Source organism: Macaca thibetana, chromosome 11, assembly GCF_024542745.1.
Source record: "Macaca thibetana thibetana isolate TM-01 chromosome 11, ASM2454274v1, whole genome shotgun sequence".
Lineage (NCBI taxonomy): Eukaryota > Metazoa > Chordata > Mammalia > Primates > Cercopithecidae > Macaca > Macaca thibetana.
The window spans coordinates 27,870,286-27,890,892 of record NC_065588.1 but is presented as its reverse complement, the minus strand read 5'-3'; the positions used below and the strand labels follow the sequence as shown (position 1 = coordinate 27,890,892).

Here is a 20,607-nt window from a genome sequence, read left to right as displayed (position 1 = left end):
CATGGTCTTAAAATGGCTCTAGTTAATTCAAGTTGAGCCTCCTTGTTTAGGTAAAACTTCCATTTATTTCAGTCATCTATCTACATCAGTGTTTCCCAAACATCTTAGGAAATCACCTGGGACTCCTGTAAAAATAAGAAGGCCACTCTCCACTCAACAGCTACTGAATCAGGCTGTTGGGAGAGATAAGTGACTTTTAAAGTACAGCTCACATTTGTGAACCCTTCTGCATAGCAAGAGCACCCTATTGGAAAGAAATATAATGTATTCCACATTGCAACAGTGTAGAGTTTCTAGGTATTTGATAACAAGGCCTTATAACAACTTTTGATTCAGTTGCATGGCTTCCTGGTTTCTGCAATTTCAGCGCACAGGGACAAATTTCGAGATTGTTATGGATGCCTCCCTCAACCTCTGCCTTCCAGTTTCTACCATTTCTTTTTAAAATACTTGGCCCCAAGAAATTATCCATTTCCAGACTTTATGCAATCTCCAAAAAAAAAGTTTAAAAAAGTTTAAAGCATGTTTTTACATTGAGACTTGTAGGTCCTTTGTTTGTTTGTTTGTTTGTTTCTTAATAGCACCAGCCCCTGCAGGGTTTTATTTATTTATTTATTTATTTATTTATTTATTTATTTATTCAGTAGAGACCTTGTCTCCCTATGTTGCCCAGGCTGGTCTCGAACTCCTAGGCCCAAGCAATCCTCCTGCCTCAGCCTCCCTACAGTGCTGGGATTATAGGCATTAGTCACCCTACCTGGCCAAGACTTGTAGATCCTTTAAAATGAAACTTTGATCTTTATTTAAATATACTCTGACAGCAAAAGGGTTAAACGACTGTGGCTCATTCCATTATCCCTGAAAGGAACACAAGAACTTCAAGGAATTAGGTAACACACAAAAGAACCTATATTTAATATGACTCAAAGACTTGAAGATCATAAGATTAGAGAGTAGACCTTCCTGTTTATGTCTCGAGGGCATTTTCTAAGAGAAATCACCATGGAATCTCATAAAATATTGAGAGCAATTTTTTTTTTTTTTTTTTTTTTTTGATTTTTTTTTTTTTTTTTTTTTTTTTTTTGAGACGGAGTCTCGCTCTGTCTCCCAGGCTGGAGTGCAGTGGCCGGATCTCAGCTCACTGCAAGCTCCGCCTCCCGGGTTCCCGCCATTCTCCTGCCTCAGCCTCCCGAGTAGCTGGGACTACAGGCGCCCGCCACCTCGCCCGGCTAGTTTTTTGTATTTTTTTTTTTTAGTAGAGACGGGGTTTCACCGTGTTAGCCAGGATGGTCTCGATCTCCCGACCTCGTGATCCGCCCGTCTCGGCCTCCCAAAGTGCTGGGATTACAGGCTTGAGCCACCGCGCCCGGCCGAGAGCAATTTTTTGTTACTCATCCTTTCTCTTCCTTCCTTTGCCATTATAAAACCTCTCTTCCCTATCCCTTTGATCAGATGGAATCGTCTGAGTCTTTGCAGGTAAGCAACTGAAATTTGCTTTCTATACGAAGTTCATTAGAATGAAATATTTATCATTTTGTGTATTCTGTGTGGCTTAGGCAAGGTTAGGAGTTAGTGCATAATATAATTTTTGCTCAGAAGAGAATGAAGTGTTTCATATTTAAAGCTATTCAGTCTTAACTACTTTCCTTTTCATTATGAATTATTATATGTTTCTAAACATAAAAAGATATGTAACAACTAGACTGACTATTATTAGGAAACAGGTGAAGAGGTGAATGTTCAAAGAATGCTAACGATTTTTGTGTCAAGAAGGTGAATGAGTCATTGTATAAAAAGGTATAAAAGAAATACAGATCACAGATTAGAAAGTTTCTTTTTTAAAAGAAACAATAGAGTGCTTTGTGCCAAAAGCTGATTATCACTAATGCTTCATATAAAATTGGATAGAAAAAAGCAACAGTTTTATGCTTTGAACTAATTTGTCACCTTGGATGTCACAGGATATGAAACCCATAACTTTCACAAAAGCAAGAGTTCATTTTCACTGCCTTTTCAAATGTTTGGGCATTGCAATTGAAATGATTTTATTACTATTTAGAAATTTAAAAACATTTCACCATTTTCCTAGTGTTTTCTGTTTGTCTGGTTTGGTTTTTCTGAGACAGGGTCTCCCTCTGTCACCCAGGCTGGAGTACAGTAGTGTCATCTCGGCTCACTGCAACGTCTACCTCCCAGGCTCAACCAATCTCCCACCTCAGCCTCCCAAAGTGTTGAGATTACAGGTGTGAGCCACTGTGCTTCGCCAAGGTTTTTTTTTAAGTCAGAGTGAAAACCCAAACCAGTGCAAAAAAATTTTTTTAGTGAACCTGAATGTCAGAACTTAAATTCAAAGAAATATAGATGATTTTTTAAAAAACAATCTGCAGTTACAAGTTCTTTAAAAATCAAACAGAAGTACCCTCACAAAATCATGTCTTGTTTATGATGAAACAGATACTTCCTTTATCTGACGTCAAGTGACTAACTTATTGTTTCCCTCAGAAAGCCTCTTGACTAAGGTTTCCACTTGTCTTTATATTTCATTAGCAAAAGGTGTCTGTGACTATTCACTTTCAGAGAAAGAAGAAAAGCAGAAAAGAGAATGCACGTCTTAAGATGCTAAGGGACAGGGGATTGAAATAGCCTGGAAAATGTTCAGAAAGAATGCCAGCAAATCAAATGTTCACCTGGGGCTTGGGAAGAAAGAAAAGAAAAATCAATATGCAGTCAAAGAGTGGTCTTATTTTTCTAGAAAGTGACTCTCCAGAAAAGCTCCAAGGAAGCTCTCCCTTAACACCTCTGACATTCCAGAGACTGTCCTAAACTCCGGTATTCAGCTTCTGTCTGGAAATCAGACTTATCTTCAAGTCTTCCTTCATACAGGAAAAATGCATGTGGCAGTGGTAGCAGTTAACGTGATATTGCTCCTAAGCATGGGCTGGACGTCAGACTCTCTCTGCTCACCCACAGTTTTTTACAGAGACTGCTGGATCCGTCGCTTCCCAGGTCTTCTAATCGATCTGGAGGAGTCTCAGAAGCTGGGAGCCCAGTTCTTGAAGTATTATTCTGAAAGCACTGGCCAGAAGTGCAGTAGGAGCTGCTGTCTTCGGAAGGATGGTAAGTAGTCATGATATGCTTGGGCAAAAATAAGACGAAACTTCCAAGGATGAAGCCCTAAGTGAGGAGTCCTAGGCAGAGGCCAGTAAACAGTTGTAAAGGACTAGAGAAGATGCCCTGGGGTGTGGGAGAGAGAGGTAGAGGAAAAAGAGCCAGTGAAACTGATTTCACAGTCTGGGCCAGAGCAGGCTCTATTTACATTCTAATAATGACCCAAAATTCAATAGAACCTACAGGAAACAGAATCCTCTTTTCTTCACCAAAATGCTAAATGAAAACATTTCCCCCAAGGTTAATTTACAATATTTTTACAGCTCAAAATATATATGATTTTTAAAATATTTATTTCTCATTTTATTTTAAATGTTTAGAGGCAGAGTCTCACTGTGTTGCCTAGGCTGGTCTCAAACTCCTGGACTCAAGCAGTCCTCCTGTCTCAGCCTCCCAAAGTGCCAGGATTACAGATGTGAACCACTGCACCCAGTCAAATATTTATTATAATTTCCCTTTCAAAGTACATTTTGGTGATATTAGTATCATATCAAATTTTTTTTATGTGCTGAGTCAGGTGCAGTGGCTCATGCCTGTAATCTCAGAATTTTGGGAGGCCAAGGTGGGTGGATCACCTAAGGTCAGGAGTTGGAGACCAACCTGGCCAACATGGTGAAACCCCCTCTCTACTAAAAATACAAAAATTAGCCAGCGGTGGTGGCAGGCACCTATAATCCCAGCTACTCGGGAGACTGAGTCAGGAGAACTGCTTGAACCCGAGGTTGCAGTGAGCCGAGATCGCACCAGTGCACTCCAGCCTGGGCAACAGAGTGAGACTCCCGTCTGAAAATAAATAAATAAATAATAAAGAGATTACTTTCCTTGTAAAGGTTAAAACAGAGGGCACTGCCTTATGCTGGTGTGATTCTGTCACACACACACACACACACACACACAAAACTAAAATGTGCTGACTTGGGTTTACCAAATGTGGAATATATTAAAAAAGAATTTAGAGTGTGATTCATGTTTTGAAAGAAATGGGGAGATATATGTCAAATACCCACCCCAAAATCGTATTTCCAAATATTCCTCATAAATGTTTTGTCTGTCATATGGAATCTGCATGTAGACTTCATCCATATAATATGATCAAGACCTGCAATTAGGAATGTTTATTTTATTATTGCAGGATTTCAAGTTATAATTGCCTAAAGACTTCTTTCATTTCTTTTTCATTTTTCCAAGATTTTAAAGCTACTTGAAAAGAAACAGCAAAAGCAGCACTGCACTTTAAAATAATTCCCTTGGTTGTTCCACACTTTCTTTCCATGGATCCGTATCAACTTGTTAACTTCCAATGCCTCTTGCCCAATTATGTAAGATTTTTGTGTGTGTAAGATTATGTATGTAAGATTTTTGAGATGAAAATTGGAGCTACAATAATTAATTTAATACAAGGAAATCTTTTCGAAAAGATAGCCAATCCAGATTTCCACCTTCCAGATGCTTCTAACTCCCATAAGTCTTCACTGAGAGGAGACGGCGGAGGGGCAGTACATTTTTTTGCATTTTCCCTTAGCATGAATTTACCTGACTCCACAGCAGAGAAGCTCTGGCCTTTGGACTGTCGGGGATACTGTAAGCATACAGGGCAATCCCATGATTTTAGAGCCCCTGTAACTTCCCAGTTGTGACTTTCTTCCTTCAGAACGAGAAAAACAGGAAGGCACATTCCAGTTATTAGCTGGAAGCCATAACTTTAAAATGCCACAATCCTGCTCAGAGCTGGAATGCTGAAATGTATACAAGGAATATAAAACACGTTTCAAAATTGTCCTCTACAGAATCAACTACTTTCTCATCAGAAACTTAAAAGTCTTAAGTTTGAATAGTTTTTCTTTCCCTTCAACTTTACAGCACAGTTCTCAGGGAATGTATTTGTAATGTGTAATGTATTAGCAATGTATTATTAACTAATTTTTGTCTTATTCTTTCTCCTGGAAAAATAGAGTGCAGCAACATGAGGATGTCCTAGAAGTAACGATGGAGATGTAACTCCTCACAGTTCACCTTACACAAAAGCAGTACAGGTTCTGCAAGCAGCAGATCCACAGCTTTAGGCATGCTTTGAGGTCTGGTGATCAGACGCTAGCCCTCTGTAATCTTATTTTATTAAAGAGATTGATACCTTGGCGGGTAGCTCATGCCTGTAATCCCAGCACTTTGGGAGGCCAAGGCAGGCAGATCACTTGAGGTTAGGAGTTTGAGAGCAGCCTGGACAACATGGTGAAATCCGTCTCTACCAAAAATACAAAAATTAACCAGGTGTGGTAGTGCACCCCTGTAATCCCAGCTACTCAGGAGGCTGAGGCAGGAGAATCACTTCAACCCAGGAGGCAGAAGTTGCATTGAGCCGAGATTGCACCACTTTGCTGCGGTCTGGGTGACTGAAAAAAAAAAAAAAAAAAAAAAGCTGATACCTTTTGGCCAATGGATATTTCATATCACATGGTCTCTACTGCACTGCAGCAGAAGTAAAATCTATGTTGCACTTTTGTGAGGGTAGACTGAAGATTTGCATTACACAAATCTGTTTCAGATTTTCCAGAAGTAAGGAAATTTTTTTCTTTTTAAGTCTTCTCTTCCTCTGTCAGAGAACATTTTCTTTTTCTTTTTCTTCTCCTTCTTCTTCTTCTTTTTTTTTTTTTTTTTTTTTTTTTTTTTGAGACAGAGTCTTATTCTTTTGCCCAGGCCAGAGTGCAGTGGCGCGATCTCAACTGACTGCAACCTCCGCCTCCTGGGTTCAAGTGATTCTCGTGCCTCAGCCTCCTGAGTAGCTGGGGTTACAGGTGCGTGCCACCACGCCCAGCCAATATTTGTAATTGTTTTTTTTAGTAGAGACGATGTTTTGTCAAGTTGGCCAGGCTGGTCTCGAACTCCTGACCTCAAGTGATCCGCCACCTTGGCCTCCCAAAGCGCTGAGATTACAGGTGTGAGCCACTGCGCCTGGCCAGAGAGCATGTTTTAAAAAGCAAATTTGCTTAGAGAAGGAAAGACAGCATGAGCCAGTAGTGTGTCCCCACCTGCTAGAATTCTACCTGCTAGCATCTCTGCCTGTCCAGTCCCTGCCTCTTTAAATGACACTGATTAGGCTTTTCTTTGGATGTGGTTTTACATCTGGGGAGAGTGCACACCTGCAGTCAGGGCAAGGTGATGCTCACACAGCCTGTGGCCTTTCCACCATCTGGGCCGTTCAGGTATTACTCTTTTGCCCTTCCCACTACTCCCTCTTCTTTACAGCATTTGTCCTTGTATTTTCCTATTTCTTTCTCTGGTGACTCCCAGCCCCTTAGTATTCTGAGAGGACACTGTGCCTAGAAACCTGATGTGTAAATCCCCAGGGTTTTTTGTTTTGTTTTGTTTTGTTTTTGAGACGGAGTTTCGCTCTTGTTGCCCAGGCTAGAATGCAATGGCGCGATCTCGGCTCACTGAAACCTCCACCTCCCGGGTTCAAGCAATTCTCCTGCCTCAGCCTCCCAAGTAACTGGGATTACAGGAATGCGCCACCACGCCTGGCTAATTTTGTGTTTTTAGTAGAGACTGGGTTTCTCCATGTTGGTCAGGCTGGTCTCGAACTCCTAACCTCAGGTGATCTGCCCCACTCAGCCTCCCAAAGTGGTGGGGTTACAGAGATGAGCTACCACGCCAGGCCCCCAGAGGTTTTTGTAGCTAATCTAACTTTTCATGAACACAAAATTCTGGGACCAGGAAATAATGAATGATTCCAAATATCCTGTGTGGGATGGAAAGTATGAAAGATTACTTTGAGAAAATCTGTATTTTCTTTAAAAAGGCATTTTCTGGCTGGGTGGGATGGCTCCTCCCTGTAATTCCAGCTTTGCGGGAGGCAGATGGCTTGAGCTCCGGAGTTTGAGACAAGTCTGGGCAACATGGTGAAACCCTGCCTCTACAAAAAATACAAAAATTAGCCCAGCATGGTGATGTGGGCCTCTAGTCCCAGCTATTTGGGAGACTGAGGTGGAAGGATTGCTTGGACCCGGAAGGTCTAGGCTGCACTGAGCTGTAATCGCACCACTGCACTCCAGCCTGAGTGACAGAGCGAGACCCTGTCTCAAAAAAATTTTTTTAAAAAGTATTTTCCATATTCACAGAAGCAGTTACAATAGTTTATAAATGTTCTGCAAAATGTCTGCACATTGCCCTGAAAAATACTGTTAATCCAGTATTCCTGAAACAAATATAAGTTACTCAGAGTTCATGAAACTCGTGGAAATTGAGACCATCCACAATGTACTTTGCTTGTTTCCCTTTCAGTTTCCTGTAACCTGGCTGTCTTCTACCACGATCCTATTCATGACAATATCAACTGCCTCCATGTTCACTGCCCAACACTGGAGAGCTGCATATTAGAGCCTGGAACCAGTGCCATTTTGTACAACATAACAGATGGTAATGATTACATATTTCAAGACTTTTAAAGAATGCTGGCAATACTCTAGTAGAGGCATATAGCTGAGAAACTGGCTGGCAACAGTCATATGTGAGTCCCTAGAATCATTATTTCCAGTGAACTTTGGAAAAATTTTGCATATCTAGGACGGAAAACTGAAAGAAAATTCTCTTTAGTTTAATGTTTAGCAATTAGTTCACTCCAGATTATAAATGATACATGATTGAACAAGAGTTTACCCACTGTATTTCATGAATCTCAAGAACTCTTAGTAAAGCTAAAGGAAGGGTTTCTCAGCCGGGCACAGTGACTCATGCCTGTTATCCCAGCACTTTGGGAGGCCAAGGCGGGCAGATCACGAGGTCAAGAGATCGAGACCATCCCGGCCAACATGGTGAAACCCTGTCTCTACCAAAAATACAAAAATTAGCTGTGCGTGGTGGCATGTGCCTGTAGTCCTAGCTACTCAGGAGACTGAGGCAGGAGAATCACTTGAACCTGGGAGATGGAGGTTGCGGTGAGCTGAGATCGCGCCACTGCACTCCAGCCCGGTGACAGAGCAAGACTCCGTCTCGAAAAAAAAAAAGAAAGAAGCGTTTCTCCTGCAGTGGCTGAGGGTGCCACTAGGAGATAAAGAACATGCTAAATGGCAGTTCTGAGATCCAATGGACACTGCATACAGGATTCTGAAAAGAGGGATGTCACGTTCAGGGAAACTTACCACCGTGTGCTAACATACATTAGCATATCATTGGTCCCAAGATAACCAGTGTATTTTATTTTAGAAATATAAGTGTTTTGTGCCCATTTATGTAATCTCAGGGTGTAAATTACTGACCATAAAAGAAGAGATTTTTGCCATCAAAATGCAAAGGAGATAAATTTCTTATCAATTTGTATGTATTGAACACCTGATGCTCCAGGCTAGAATCAACACTGTGGAAGATCGCAGCCATATCTCTGCCCTCAAGCTCCTTTATAATCTAGTAGATGTGACAGATCTTACAATTAGTGTTAAGACACAACTAAATACAGAAATGTGTGAAGCTGTCTCAGTGCAAAGTTTCAAAGAAGGGGAGGCTAGTGAAAGTCAGTGTATTCAGAGCAGGTTCATGGAAGAAGGCAGGCAGAAGAATATGAGTTCTATATTATGCCACAGGAGAGTAAGCAAACAGGTCTGGACACAATAAGGAGACATGTAATTGCAATGAAAATATGGCTAAGATAAGGTAGGGACAGGTATCATAAGGGCCATGGACAGAGTAGAGTTTTGGTTTGACTTTGTCTGAAACAGACAACAAGGGCATTTAATGAAAAAACATGTGAAGTGATATCTATTTGTCCTAGTCCACACTTATATGCAGGTACAGATTAGAAAATCTAGTCAGGGAAGCATTAAAGTCTGCACAAAGTGACTGTAGTTGAAATGAAGAGAAGGGATAATTATCAGAGCATTGGGAAGGTTGAATAAGGACTTAGTCACCTTTTTAATGAAAGGAAATGAAGTGAGTGGAGTCAAAATCACTTTGCAGGCCCAAGTGCGGTGACTCACACCTGTAATTCCAGCACTTTGGGAGGCTGAGGCAGGAGGATCGCTTGAGCCCAGGAATTCGAGACCAACCTGAACATCATAGAGAGACCCCCATCTCTACAAAAAAAAATTAGCCAGGCAAGGTGATGTGTGCCTGTGGTTGGTTCCAGGTACTCATGAGGCTGAGGTGGAAGGATCACTTGAGCCCAGGAGCTCAAGGTTACAGTTAGTTATGATTGCATGATCACACTCCAGCCTGACTGACAGCTGTCTCTTAAAAAAAAAAAATCACCTTACAGTGCAGATTTCAGTGTGGGTGATGGAGGAATGATGATGCCAATGAAGGAGACAAGGAGGCAGAGGTAATAATTTTGGCTTTGGGCATATTAAGAGATGATGTAAGATGTCCAGATGGAAACCTCCAATAGAAGACTGGATAAATGAGATCAGAACTCAAGAAAGAGGGGAAAACATAGTGATATGGGTTTCAATGCCATTGATGTAGTGGTGCCAATTGAGCATGATCTCTTTGTGTGTGTTGGAGGGGAGGGGGCGGTGAAGAGAAAATACATCTGAAAACCAAGGACTGAAGATTATGGAAACCACACAAGCAATGAGATTGTACAAGAGAACCAGCAAAAGAAAGTGAAAATGAGAGGCAGTGGGGGAAAATGCCAAGGGGGTCCAAGGTCCAGGGAGTCATGGGAGAAGAATTCAAGAAGGTGGCTGGTAGCATCAAGGACAAGAGAGAAGCCAAAGCAAGGTGACGTGAGTGATCAGGAAGTAAGGAAACACTTGACTACCTCAGAAGCAATGGATGCTGGCGTGTTTGCGCGGCGGGGGGGGGGGGGGGGGTGGAGAGAGAGAGAGAGAGAGAGAGAGAGAGAGAGAGAAGTCACCAGCAGGGACCACTGGAAAGCTGTTGACAATTTTTTCTCTTCTATAAAGACAAAGCAGTATTTGTTCATGTCTGAAGTTAGAGGGAAAGGAGTTAGTATACAAGGGAGAAAATACTAAAGACAAAGCAAGACCCTCAGAGGTCAAAAAGGGATGAGACTTAAGGCTTTGTTCATGATTTTGCTTGTAGTCACCCTTCTCAGGCCCTATTTTGCTTAACTTGATTTAAAGACACTATATTGCTGAGTGCGGTGGCTCCTGCCTATAATCCCAGTACTTTGGGAGGCCGAGGCGGACGGATCGCTTTAGCTAACAAGTTCGAGACCAGTCTGGGCAACATGGCGAAACTCTATCTCTACAAAAAAAAAAAAAAAACAAACAAACAAAAAACAAAAATTAGCTGGGCGTGGTGGCGCATGCCTGTAATCCCAGTTACTCAGGAGACTGAGGTGAGAGGATTGCTTGAACCCGGGAGGCAGAGGTTGCAGTGAGCCGAGACTGCACCACTGCACTCCAGCCTGGGTGATAGGGCAAGACCCTGTCTCAAAAAAAAAAATAAATAAATAATAAACGCTATATTGTATCTCAAATGGTTACTGTTTCTACAGCTCTCAAAGTAACACTCACTATTGTACAAAAACCCTGACAGACACAAAGCCTTCTCCTTGGGTGTAGTCAAATTTGTTCATTTAAAAAAAAGTGTTTTAGAAAGTTAAGATAAATTCAAATGTAGCCAGTATGTTTGGAAACCTTTGAGAAGAATGTGGTAGTAGAACGTGAATTTAGCTTTGTTCAGTAACTCATAGTGGCAAAAGCCAATCCTTTCTCCAAACTGTGCTTTAAGGTTTTTGCTTTGAAAGTAAAAATAAAATGAATGATGCCTTATTTATTTTTCAGGTATAGATCCAGATTTGCTGGTTTTCGAACAATCTTCCACATATCTCAATACTCGTTCTTCATCCAAGAGATGGGACAGACTAAGGATTCTAAAAGCTATGAATTTAGATAAACAAACCACCATGATAAATGGTATGCTGCCATCCACAGAGGCTCCGTCCTCAACCACACATCAAGATTTGGTTGTAAACACAAACAGTACCAGTTATTCTAAGGAATTAACCACAGATTTTTGGGCAAGATTTACTTCCCTGAATGACTCCATCACCGCAAAGATAAATATGGTGTCACCAAATACTGATTTCATCAGCAATCCAGATAATAAGACTATTTCTCCTTTCTTTGTACCCATAGACACAAAACTTTCTCATATGCCTATTCCACCCCTACTCAACAGTAGCAAGCAATTCCTGAATAAAACCAAAGGATACAACAGCAGAAACCACACATCTGCGAATGAAGATGAGGTATCTGTGACTTCAAAGGCTTGGCCGGTTTCTGTGGCCCTTTGCACCTCTGTCACCTTCCTTGGCTATTGTATAGTCATCCTAGCATCTGGATGCTGTGGAAAGCAGCAGGGCCACTGTAAACTGAGACAGAGAAAATCAGGATCCTAGCAAATTAAAAATCGTAACCATGTGAAGGAGAACTCTTCATAGCAAAAGCTGTAGCAAGATTATATGCTTTAAAGGATATCATTTTTAGTTTTGTGTAAGAAAGGGCAGTTTAGTGGGAAAAAAAATTGGTCTGGGCGTGGTGGTTCATACCTGTAATCCCAACACTTTGGGAGGCCAAGGCAGAAGAATTGCTTGAGCCCAGGAGTTGGAGACCAGCCTGGGCAACATAGTGAGACCCTGTCTCTATAAAATAAAAAATAAAAAAAAATAGCACATGGGGCAACATGATGCACCTGTGGTCCCAGCTACTCAGGAGGCTGAGGTGAGAGGACTGCTGCTGCAGTGAGCAGTGATCAATAGAGCCAGACCCTGTCTCAAAAGAAAAAATAGGATGCGCACTCCTACCAATCTGTGAAAAAAAGAAAAAAAGGCTAATGCTTGGTAAACATAATGCTTTTTTCGTTGTTATTTCTATTTTTTGAGTAGTGTTCCCTCTGCCAGAGTTGCAAAATTCTGATCCTTACAGTTGTTACTGAGTGAGACACACTGTTTGAGTGCTTTAGGGGCATGAACTCACTGAATCCTTCCAAACCTGAGAGGTGGGTATCCTGCTGTTAACCATGATACTATTATCACATTTTACAGACGAGGCAACTGAGGTGAAGAGAGGTTAAGCATCTTCCCTAAAGACACACAAGTATTAAGTAGTGAAGTCAGGACTTAATTAAACACAGGCAGTCTGGTTCAAGTCCATGTTCAAAATCACTGTTAGACTAAAAGTGTATGTTTTCCCAAAAACCACAAAAAAAAAACAATACCAGGAAGAAAACACCACAATATCATCATATTTGCCTCCCAGTCAAGGTCAAATTATTGTCACGTATAGTAATACGATCATGTAGTAATTTGAGCAAAATAACACAGTTACTAACAGTTACTAATGCATAAGCAAATGCCTCCTGACCTTAATCTAGCTTTCTACTTTCAATTGATTAATCCTTCTCAATTCCAACCCATCTTCATCTTCCTTTCAGTAATTGTGCTACGGAGCTCTTTGAGCTTTCTGTGTTGATTTCTGTTGAATAAAGCTTGGGAGTTTTAGTTTTAGTTACAGCCCTCACTTGTATACATTCTGTTTTCCTAGGTGTAAAGATTAGCTCTGGGTGTTTCAGTTCTGTCCTAATCTTACACCAGATTTACCCCCTAAATCTTAGAAGACTTTTAAGTGTGGAATACTGTAGTTCAAGTCTCTAAGAAACTTAAGCTTTTTAGGCCCCTCTTCTCATTCCCGAAACCTGTTTTTAATGTGAGAACAGATATTAAAAGATAGCTAATAAGCATAAATAATAAATGAGGGGCTGGGCACAGTGGCTCATGCCTGTAATCTCAGCACTTTGGGAGGTCGAGGTGGGAGGATCACCTGAGGTCAGGAGTTCGAGACCAGCCTGGCCAACATGGCAAAAACCTGTCTCTACTAAAAATACAAAAATTAGCCGGGCATGGGTGGCACGTGCCTGTAATCCCAGCTACTTGGGAGGATGAGGTAGGAGAATCACTTGAACCTGGGAGGTAGAAGTTGCAATGAGCTGAGATTGCGCCACTGCAGTGCAGCCTGGGCAACAGTGAGACTCTGTCGGGAAAAAAAAAAAAAAAAAAAAAAAAAAAAAAGAATAAATAAGGGGAAATCCTATTTATAACACTTATAAAATAGTACTGTTCCCTCGTATGTTAAAACAAATTGCCCATGGGTACACTAAATGTCCAGATTTCACCACTACACAATACATTCATGTAACACAACTGCACTTGTACCCCTAAATCCATAAAAATAAAACATTTGATTTCAAAAGAAAAAGAAAACCCAAATTTTTCTAAGTCCAGTGGCTTATATTTCCTTTTCTTTCCCTGGTATTAATACTGGGTAGAAAAAGAGAATGACTCTTTCTTTTAATAGAAAAGAAAAATATAAAATCTCTTGCAGTTGAATACTATCCACAATTAAAAGTCTGATTTTAAAATTTAATCAAAAGGCCAGGCATGATGGCTCATACCTATAATCCAAGCACTATGGGAGGCTGAGGCAGGAGGATCGCTTGAACCTAGGAGCTTGAGACCAGCCTGAGCAACATGGCAAGAACCCGTCTCTACAAAAAATACAAAAATTGGCTGGGTGCAGTGGCTCACGCCTGTAATCCCAGCACTTTGGGAGGCTGAGGCGGGTGGACCACCTGAGGTCAGGAGATTGAGACCATCCTGGCTAACACAGTGAAATCCCCTCTCTACTAAAAATACAAAAAACTAGCCGGGCGTGGTGGCGCATGCCTGTAGTCCCAGTTACTCGGGAGGCCGAGACAGGAGAATCCCTTGAACCCGGGAGGTGGAGGTTGCAGTGAGCTGAGATCACACCACTGCACTCCAGCCTGGATGACAGAGTGAGACTCCATCTCAAAAAAAAAAAAAAAAAAAAAAAAAGAAAAAGAAAAAAAGAAAAAAAAATGAGCTGGGTGTGGTGGTGTGTCCCTGTAGTTTCAGCTACTTGGGAGGCTGTGGTGGGAGGATCACTTGAGCTCTGGAGGTCAAGGCTGCAGTGAGCCATGAATGTGCCACCTCACTCCAGCCTGGGCAACAGTGAGGCCTTGTCTTAAATAAATAAATAATCAATTAAAAAATTAGCCAGGCATTGTGGCACACACCTGTAGTCCCAGCTACTTGGACGGCTGCATTGGGAGGATTGCTTGAGCCTGGGAGGTTGAGGCTGCCTAGGAGGCAGAGGTTGCAGTGAGCCAAGATAATGCCTCAGCACTTCAGCCTGGGCAACAGAGTAAGACTCTGTCTCAAAAAAAAAAAAAAAAATCAATTTACCTTAATTTGTAATAATTCATAAAGTTGTTATAAATTTCTTTAATTTCTTCCCTAATACATTAGGGGGAAAAAAACGCATTTTTTTTCTTTTTTTTTTGAGATGGAGTCTTGCTCTTGTCACCCAGGTTGGAATGCAATGGCGCGATCTCGGCTCACCGCAACCTCTGCCTCCCGGGTTCAAGTGATTCTCCTGCCTCACCCTTCCGAGTAGCTGGGATTACAGGCACCCGTCACCATGCCCAGCTAATTTCTGTATTTTTAGTAGAGACGGGTTTTCACCATGTTAGCCAGGCTGGCCTCAAACTCCTGACCTCATGATCCACCCACCTCGGCCTCCCAAAGTGTTGGGATTACAGGCGTGAGCCACTGCACCTGGCCAAAACCCATGCCATTTGAAGCAGGGGGTGGTGGGGTGGGGAGGCAAGATTTAAATTACCCTAACATTATATTTACAGAAATAATTTAGTAAGTTGTCTTTATACATTTTTGTACATCCATTTAGAAAGTCATTACTTTTTTTTTTTTTGAGAGAAGTCTTGCTCTCATCCCCCAGGTTTGAGTGAAGTGGCTTGATCTTGGCTCAATGCAACCTCCACCTCCCAGGTTCAAACGATTCTCCTGCCTCTGCCTCCCAAGTAGCTGGGATTAAGGTGCCTGCCACCACGCCCGACTAATTTTTGTATTTTTCAGTAGAGACAGGGCTTCACCATGTTGGCCAAGCTGGTCTCGAACTCCTGACCTCAGGTGATCCACCTGCCTCGGCCTCCCAAAGTGCTGGGATTACAGGCATGAGCCACTGCCAAAAATCATTACTTTTAAGTATATGTGAATTGCTTAGAGGTTTTCCAATAGACTAGGGCTGCTAGAATTAAAAACGCTTTCTTTTTCCCCCTTGGGGCTTCTCAGAATTTTACTCATTCCTTAAAGCTGATAATTTCATATAAATGATCTTAATTTGGGAAAAGCATATTTACCTTCTAAGAAAACAAACAAATTCCTTTTCCTCTTCAGCCCTTTTGACCATTAGATAAATTGAGTAAATTTGGACTGGGAAGACAACAGACCAGAATCAGTTAAGAAGCAAAACTGAGACTAGAAACCACTTTCTTACTGGGAGCCAGAGACAAAAGAAAACTTCTGAGTAAAATTTTAAATTTTATTAAGAAACAATCAGACCAACCCAGGCAACATAGCAAGACCCCATCTGTACAAAAACAAAAACTTAACCAGGCGTGGTGGCGTGCTACTTGGGAGGTTAGGAGTAGCTGGAGGTCCCAGCTACTTGGGAGGTTGAGGTGGGAGCATCGGTTGAGCCCAGGAGGTTGAGGCTGCAGTGAGCCATGAATGTGCCACTGCACTCCAGACTCCAGCCTGGGCTGTAACAGAGCAGACCCTGTCTCCAAAAAAAAAAAAAAAAAAAAAAGTGACAACATTGGAAAGATTTCATGGTTACTTCCTAGGTGGGTGTCACAACCTTAGCCTTAGTTATCGACTGGACCCCAGGGTCCAGTTTGTTTGTTTCTTTTTCTTTTTTTCCCTTTTCCTTTTCCTTTTTTGGAGATAAGTTCTTGTTCTGCCACCCAGGCTCGAGTGCAGTAGTATGATCATAGTTCACTGCAGCCTTGAACTCCTGTTCTCAAGCAGTTCTCCCACTTCAGCCTCCCAAGTTGCTAGGCGTGTGCCACCATGCCTCGGGAATTTTTTTCTTATATAGAGACAGTGTTTCACTTCATTGCCCGGACTGGTGTCCAATACCCGGCCTCAAGCAATACTCCCACCTTGGCCTCCCAAAGCGCTGGGATTACAGGCATGAGCCACTGGGTCCAGCTTCTCAAAAAAAAAAAAAGTCTGTAACTGTTTAGTATTATGAAATACCAATATTGCAAAAATATGCCAAAGAATTAAAGCATCCCACAATTAAGAAAAGAGATTTGATCTACATCTTAGTTGCCTATGTGTTTAAGCAACTTCTGGGCTATACAATTTAAGTTTAAATCAGAAATGACTGCATTAATATAGCAAAGTGTCCCCTAGCATTTTCATTATCAAGATGAATATATGTTCCAATTGCATACATTCGGTCAACTGGCAGATTTTAAAGGACAAGGATCTGATTAATGACAAATAGTGCTGCTTAATTTTGCTAAAATTACAGTAACAACAACTGTTACATATACATACAAATATGTATGTATATATACATTTTTAAAGTAGAGACAGGGTCTTGCTATGTTGCCTAGGCTAGTCTCAAACTTCTGGCCTCAAGCCCTCCTCCCACCTCAGCCTCCCAAGGTGCTGTGATTATAGGCATGAGCCACTGCACCCGGTCTGTTTTATTTTTGAGGCAGTTTTGTATTAATCCGCCAGCTCTACGATTTTGCCATTAGGCATCAATAATTGTTTAAGAGTCTTCAGGTTACTTGGAGTTGGCCAAACTGCAAAAGAGGGTAGAGTCCTCTACAATGCCGTCCTACTTCTGACACCAACTGTTAAGTTTGTGGGGGATTCCCTAAACAACCCTCAGGTTCAATAATTCACTAGAACTCAGAACTGAATGAAAGCTATTCTTCTCACATTTACAGTTTATTACAGGGAAAGGATACCTTAAAGTCGCCCAACAGAAGAAGTACATAAGTTGAGGCCCAGGAAGGGTTCAAATGTTGTTTCTGGTGCTCTCCCCTAGGAGTCACGACACATTACTCTCCTAGTATCAGTGTGTGACAATATGCATGGAGTATTGCTAACCCAAGCTTACTCAAGCCTCCCTGTTCAGATTTTTTTTTTTTTTTTTTTTTTTTTTTTTTTTTGATACGGAGTCTCGCTCTGTCACCCAGGCTGGAGTGCAGTGGCACGATCTCCACTTACTGCAAGCTCCGTCTCCCGGGTTCACGCCATTCTCCTGCCTCAGCCTCCCGAGTAGCTGGGACTACAGGCGTCCGCCACCACGCCCAGCTAAGTTTTTGTTTTTAGTAGAGATGGGTTTTCAACGTGTTAGCCAGGATGGTCTCGATCTCCTGACCTCGTGATCCGCCACGTCGGCCTCCCAAAGTGCTGGGATTACAGGCGTGAGCCACTGTGCCCGGCCCAAAGATTTTACTGGACTCCATTATGTAGGTATGATAGCTGATTGTCTGGTGAGTCATCCCGGCTGTCAGGTGGACTAATACCATGTGACTCAAAGCCCCCACCCTAAATCACATGGTAGATTTTTCTGGCATGTTGGTCCCATCCTGAGATATTTTGGGGCCAGCTACCCCGCTAAACAAAGACAGTCCTAACGGGTATGGTATAGACTACCTCCCAGAAGCCAAGGGCAAAGGCCAGACCTCTGGGTAAGGTCAAATTCCTTATTACACATCCTCCTCTCTGCTTTCATCTGCACTGTATTATTACACAGGATAAACCACCCTAAGCTACTGCTGCTTTACATGTTCCCAAATGATCATCTCTTCTCAGCTTCTACTGTTTTCAAAATGTTTCCTTCTTCAATCCTGTTAGGAATCTGAGTTTTTCTTAACTCCATGTGAGTCTCTAAATGTACTGGTATGTTTCTTGAAATATGCTCTAAACATGATCTAAAATATTGGTTTTATCTATACTGTTTTTCATCCGCTACTTACCAATTTGGCTGTCTAGCCCCTTTTGAGTTCATTCGTAAGTCAGGCCTAGGATTAAAATAACCAGTGTAAGGGTGCCCCAGCAAGGCACGACATGCCTCTTTCTCCCCCTTTTGTACTCAAGGCCATATTGTCCTTCATAACCTACAGACTCCTGGCCTCACTCACACCAGACCATACCTTCATTTCACACAAATGGTTTAGGAAATCGTTGTGAAATTCCCTTTTGGCTTTCATTTATACTCTCTAATTCTTCTAGGCAAAATAAGTCTATTAGGCAAATAAACTCAGTGATTCCTTTATTCTGATTTTAAATTAATCACAACCATCGAAGTGGTAAGAAACAGCTGACAGGTGTACTCAGAAATACTGAATTGACAGCTACACTGAATGCAGGGTTTCCCAGGGTAGTTCTTATTTTGTCACTTACTCCATTACATTCAAGGTCCCTATGCCTCATCTTTTTCCTGAGCTGTGGCAGCTCTGACTGGGGCATCCAGGGGGATACACACCAGGTAATCTCCACTTCTACTTTTCTGGTAGCTTGGCCCTGGCAAAATGAGCCCCACAATCTAGAAAGTAGGACACTAAACAAAGTTGAGTCAACATATCTTTTTAGACAATATCAGGTTAGAGAGTACTCCTGAGGACCTGTTTCTAACCAGAACTGACAAACGTGAAAAATGCATCAGCCAGACAGCAGTCATGTGAACAGACCCTGGAACCGCAAGTCAAGGAAATGGGTTCTGGGCCTACCTTCCGAGGTAACCAAAACCATTATTCAAAAGCAACTACTGAACGCCAGCTTGTGGGGAAAGAAATGGGGAAGGTGGCAAAATCACAATTAAAAGCATGTATATACATGAATACCAAAGCTATTACGTAGAAATAAGATCAAAACACTTTAGACCAAGAAGAAATCAGAGATCTCCTAGTCTATTGCCCCAGTGCAAAAATAAAAAAACTCTGGAGTAATCATTGCCATTAAGCATTAGTATGAGGGAAATAATTTTAACTCTGAGGAAAAACAATGATTTAACATTTTCAACTTTGTATCAAATTAGATACTGATTACATATATTATAAAATTAATAAATCAAGCAGGCTTTTCTACTCCATAATTCATGTCACATTTAATAGTCTCTTCACAGATTCTTTGTACTGAGAAACCAAATCTTCATTTTCCTCCTCATTTTTAAGACTAACAACAGACTTTTTGTACTCTTCAACTTCTTTAGTACCAAGGAGCTCTTCTTTATTTATTTCCGTATTTTTCTCAGCAGCTTTCATCTGGAGAAGCGTTTCCAGGATATTTCTTTCTGATGAACTGTTTTCCCATATATACTCTTCCATGTCTGCTTCAGTCTTACTTTTCTCCCATTCTTCAGTTTTCTGAAACAAAACAAAAAATGAGTTCTGAATTCTGAGAAATATCAAAAGTTTGTTTCTTTCTTTTTCTTTTTTTTCCTTGTTAAGGGAAGAGAAGTCTGCAAAATGTGGAGAGTCCTGGCCAATGCCTTGTCTGTGCACTTTGGCCCCTTAACCCAGCACTGTTGGCCACCTGCACCTGCGCTTGAGGGCTGCACACACTGTCACGTGAACACTGGTCTGTCAAGCTCTGTTACCACTCGCTACTCTATCCACATAATTACAATCTGTCTGCCTTACAAACTATACTTACAAAGATATGCTGTTTTCCAGCAGATATAGAAAATAACTTTTGGCAGCTATTCTCTAAACCCTAAAACATCAACATTTCACTTTTTTTTTTTTTTTTTTTTTTTGAGATGGGTCTCACTCTGTCACCCAGGCTGGAGTGCAGTGGCACAATCACAGCTCACAGCAGCCTCAACCTCGCAGTCTCAGGTGATTCTCCCACCTCAGGCTCCTGAGTAGCTGGGACTACAGGCGCCCACCACCATGCCCCGCTAATGTTTGTATTTTTTGTAGAGATGGGGTTTTGCCATGTTGCCCAGGCTGGTCTTGAACTCCTGGGCTCAAGTGATTATTCTGCCATGGCCTCGTAAAGTCCTGGGACTGCAGGGGCAAGCCACTGCGCCTGGCCCAACATTTGGCATGTCTGAGTTGTAATCTTCAACTTCTTTAGTACCAAGGAGATCATTATTAAAAATAATGAGAGCTGAGATTGTATTTATCTCTGTGATATACTTGTGGGATGATGAGGAAGACTAATTATTATAATACAATTAAGAATATGATGTACATAATACATGGTTTTTAGTCATAATGACTTCATATATCCTGGAATTTTCTACCCCCCCACCCCCCAAGACAGAGTCTCGCTCTCTTGCCCAGGCTGGAGTACAGTGGGGCGATCTTGGCTCACTGCAACTTCCGCCTCCCGGGTTCAAGCAATTCTCCTGCCTCAGCCTCCTGAGTAGCTGGAATTACAGGCGCCCGCCACCACACCCAGCTGATTTTTGTATTTTTAGTAGAGATGGAGTTTCACCATGTTTTCCAGGCTGGTCTCAAACTCCCGACTTCAAATGATCTGCCTGCTTTGGCTTCTCGAAGTGTAGGGATTACAGGCGTGAGCCACCGTGCCCAGCCTATCCTGGAATTTTATTTTGTTATTATCTTTCT

At 41.8% G+C, this 20,607-nt stretch overlaps 2 protein-coding genes across 2 annotated transcripts in view; one reads left to right on the top strand and one right to left on the bottom strand.

The window, feature by feature from the left end:
• Positions 1 to 2,886: 2,886 nt before the first annotated feature.
• On the top strand, positions 2,887 to 11,632 carry MANSC4 (MANSC domain containing 4). The gene is made up of 3 exons (XM_050746751.1): positions 2,887 to 3,117; positions 7,447 to 7,581; positions 10,908 to 11,632. The coding sequence occupies exons 1-3, from the start codon at positions 2,889 to 2,891 to the stop codon at positions 11,522 to 11,524; spliced, it is 981 nt and encodes a 326-aa protein (XP_050602708.1). The 5' UTR covers positions 2,887 to 2,888; the 3' UTR covers positions 11,525 to 11,632.
• A 6,653-nt stretch (positions 11,633 to 18,285) lies between these two features.
• Positions 18,286 to 20,607, bottom strand: part of MRPS35 (mitochondrial ribosomal protein S35) — a 42,743-nt gene continuing 40,421 nt past the window's right edge. The window contains exon 8 of the mRNA XM_050746752.1: positions 18,286 to 19,395. Within this exon, the coding sequence (XP_050602709.1) occupies positions 19,126 to 19,395 (270 nt within the window). The 3' untranslated portion in view covers positions 18,286 to 19,125. The remainder of the gene's footprint in view (positions 19,396 to 20,607) is intronic.

Excerpts from the sequence above, each read along its gene's own strand:
- MANSC4 (XM_050746751.1), top strand. The coding sequence starts at position 2,889 with ATGCATGTGGCAGTGGTAGCAGTTAACGTGATATTGCTCCTAAGCATG. Across the intron at positions 3,118-7,446 it reads CTGCTGTCTTCGGAAGGATG|TTTCCTGTAACCTGGCTGTC; the intron begins GTAAGTAGTCAT and ends TTTCCCTTTCAG. Across the intron at positions 7,582-10,907 it reads TTTGTACAACATAACAGATG|GTATAGATCCAGATTTGCTG; the intron begins GTAATGATTACA and ends TTTATTTTTCAG.